General features: G+C 32.6%; 1 protein-coding gene across 8 annotated transcripts in view; it reads left to right on the top strand.

Moving 5' to 3' along the window:
- Nucleotides 1-2,648, top strand: part of mybpc3 (myosin binding protein C3) — a 30,998-nt gene that overhangs the window by 9,528 nt on the left and 18,822 nt on the right. For 5 of the 8 annotated variants that reach the window (XM_024295088.2, XM_024295089.2, XM_024295087.2 and 2 more), the window contains 2 exons: nt 462-521; nt 634-636. In XM_024295088.2, coding sequence (XP_024150856.1) covers nt 462-521; nt 634-636 — 63 coding nt within the window. The remainder of the gene's footprint in view (nt 1-461; nt 522-633; nt 637-2,648) is intronic. The other 3 variants (XM_024295090.2, XM_024295084.2, XM_024295086.2) reach the window with 1 other exon arrangement.

The raw sequence follows: 2,648 nt of genomic DNA, 5'->3' as shown, positions 1-2,648 counted from the left end.
ATTATCCAAAACTAATTGGTTTATGGAAATCTGCAATGCAGAAAGAACAAATCCAGGAGGCTTCCCAAACCTGACAGTTAAAAATAAAAGCTGATGATAAAAAGTGACCAACCAACATTTTTTTAAAGCTTTTCAGACTAAGTAATCCTATTTCCCAAAATGCAAACATCTTCTGTAACCATAGCAGCACACAGCTCTCTAGAAGGAAAACTTTTTCCTGAATATTCCTCTTTCCATCCACTCAGTTATGAGTTTTGCACAACAGTTTCTTTTCATCTAACTCTGGTTTATAAAAAAAAAAAAAAAAAAGCAGGTTTGTATCTTGCTCGTTTATTACATAAACCAAAAGAGGAACAGTCCATTTTTGGTCAAATATGTAAACTCTGTAAGTCTTTCTTTTGTCGTACTAACACACTTCTGCTCATGGAGGAGAAACCTTGTGTCCATTTTGGTATCTGCAGTAGCACGGATGGGAATGATGACTCAGGAGAACTGGACTTCAGTGCCTTATTGAAAAAGAGGTGGGACATTTTTGATATTTTTATTCTGTTTTTTCCTTTCCTTGGACTTTTTAAATTCCTTGTTCATTTGTATTCTCTCTTTTGCTCTGTCTGGATCATCTTGTGTCTTCAGAGAGTAAGTCACGTCTGCATTCTCAAGAAAGGATTGAAACAATCACTTCACAAACTTTATTAAGCATTAACAAACTTAAGACCAACTTGACTCTGTTGTTAAAGTAAATTTTGTTGTTTTTCAGAAAACTTTATTGTTCATTGTTTCTCATATTGCTTCCATCTTTAAACCTAGCTTCTTAATCTTTTATTGTTATTATTTATTCACCTCTATTTAACTAGAATAATCTCATTAAGATTACAAACCTCTCCCAAGAAGCAGTTACAGTTGGTTCAAAATACAAGACAATAAAGCATTTTAACATTTAAACAATACATCAAAACCTAAAATGTATGGAATCATAAAAATGTGAGGGATTAAAATAATAAATCGGTGATTAAGAGAACTAGTTACAATATTTTGTGAAGTTCTGTTTTGCTTTGAGCTTGGCCTTGAAGACCTGTAATGATGTCAATTAGCCTCCAACCTTTTTTCTTCTAAAACTGTATTTTTATGCCGTAAAGACAGCTTAAAAAAGACAAACTAAGTCATTAAATGTCAGCCAGCAAAATGTTTGGTAATGTGCTGCACATAATCAATCGCTATCTATCTTAAATGCATTTATTTTAGGAATATTTAGGTCTTTTTAAAGATTCCTATTCAAATGTGCAAGTTTGCTTTAATACAATTTTATATGCATGATCTGTTTTAAAGGCATGATTCTGAAAATCGTAATCTTGTTTGGAGGAATGTCTTGCTGCTTGAACACTTTTCCTGATGCTTTTTGAAATGTATCTATCATCATTAAACTAACAAAACTCATTCTTGACCTACTGATTAATATTTTGAATATGTTATTTTTAATTTTTATGAATAAACTGGTTTTCTTTTATACTAATAAAAGAAAATCTGTTTATTTTTAAGAAAACCAGACACCATTTCTTCAAGTTTTAGACTAATAAGAAAGTGTCACTTAGAATGTTTGAGAATTCCTTCACTACGTAGTGCACTGGAAAGTGTGTTCACCATTTTGTAATGCTGTCCAAAGCTACAACTCCAAAACTGAATTCCCTAGAAATTTCCAGAAAGCTCTGCAAAAAAACTAGTGTGCACCAGATTAGAGAATATAGACCACAATGCATTGCATTTGAATGATTTTTACAAAAAAAAAAGTTAAAAATTATTTTGCTGTTTTTCTTAATAAACCATCAACTGTTTTCAATGGATTCCTTAATAGTCATTAAAAATGCTTGTATTGATCAAGTTTTTACTTTTTGAAATCGTTGACATTATGTTTGTCTTTAAAAAAAAAAAAGTAGTGAGCACGGTGTCCGAGTTGCTTTTAAATTCCATGGCCCAAAATAAACCCAGCAGTATGTAGCTTTTTAGCAGTTAAGGATTAAGGAAGGAATTCAGACATAAATGCAAATCAGTGACACTTGTTAAAGCAGTAACACGTTTGTTAATCATTTATACAAAGGGCTGCTGTTTCTGGGCAATTAAGGCTCATCTAAAAAAGATGTACAACACCAACAGCCTGGATAAGGTCTATTTACTAAGAAATAATTAAAAAATATATTTTTGTGCAAAGATTAAATTGATGTGATTATTAAAACTAAAAGTACCGGTATACACATTGACAGGTTAACATATTTAAGTGGACAGGATTGGGGAAAAAGAAGAAGCTTTGAGTCAAATATCAAAGGTTTCTTGTATTTCTCATATCAACGTCACACTTTGCTCCTCATAAGTTGACGGGCGAATCAGGAGGTGAATGTCGTGGGTCGGCACGGAACCACAGAGTTGCTTCAGAGTCGCACAATGACTGACACTCAGAGCATCCAGCCGCCATGTTCCTTTCTCACAGACATCACTTGGTCCAAATAAGAGGAAAAGAAGTTCATTCTGTTTTTGTTTTATTTTGCTGTTACTCAGACCAAACTTTGACAAAATAATAAAAAAAAGGATCTCCAACTCCCTGAATGAAAGTTTGATCTTTATCCCCTTCATGTCTGAATTGATTTCCAATTATATAA

This window comes from Oryzias melastigma, linkage group LG3 (genome assembly GCF_002922805.2).
Source record: "Oryzias melastigma strain HK-1 linkage group LG3, ASM292280v2, whole genome shotgun sequence".
Taxonomy (NCBI): Eukaryota; Metazoa; Chordata; class Actinopteri; order Beloniformes; family Adrianichthyidae; genus Oryzias; species Oryzias melastigma.
The sequence above is the reverse complement of the archived record's forward strand: the minus strand, read 5'-3'. Positions and strand labels throughout refer to the sequence as shown.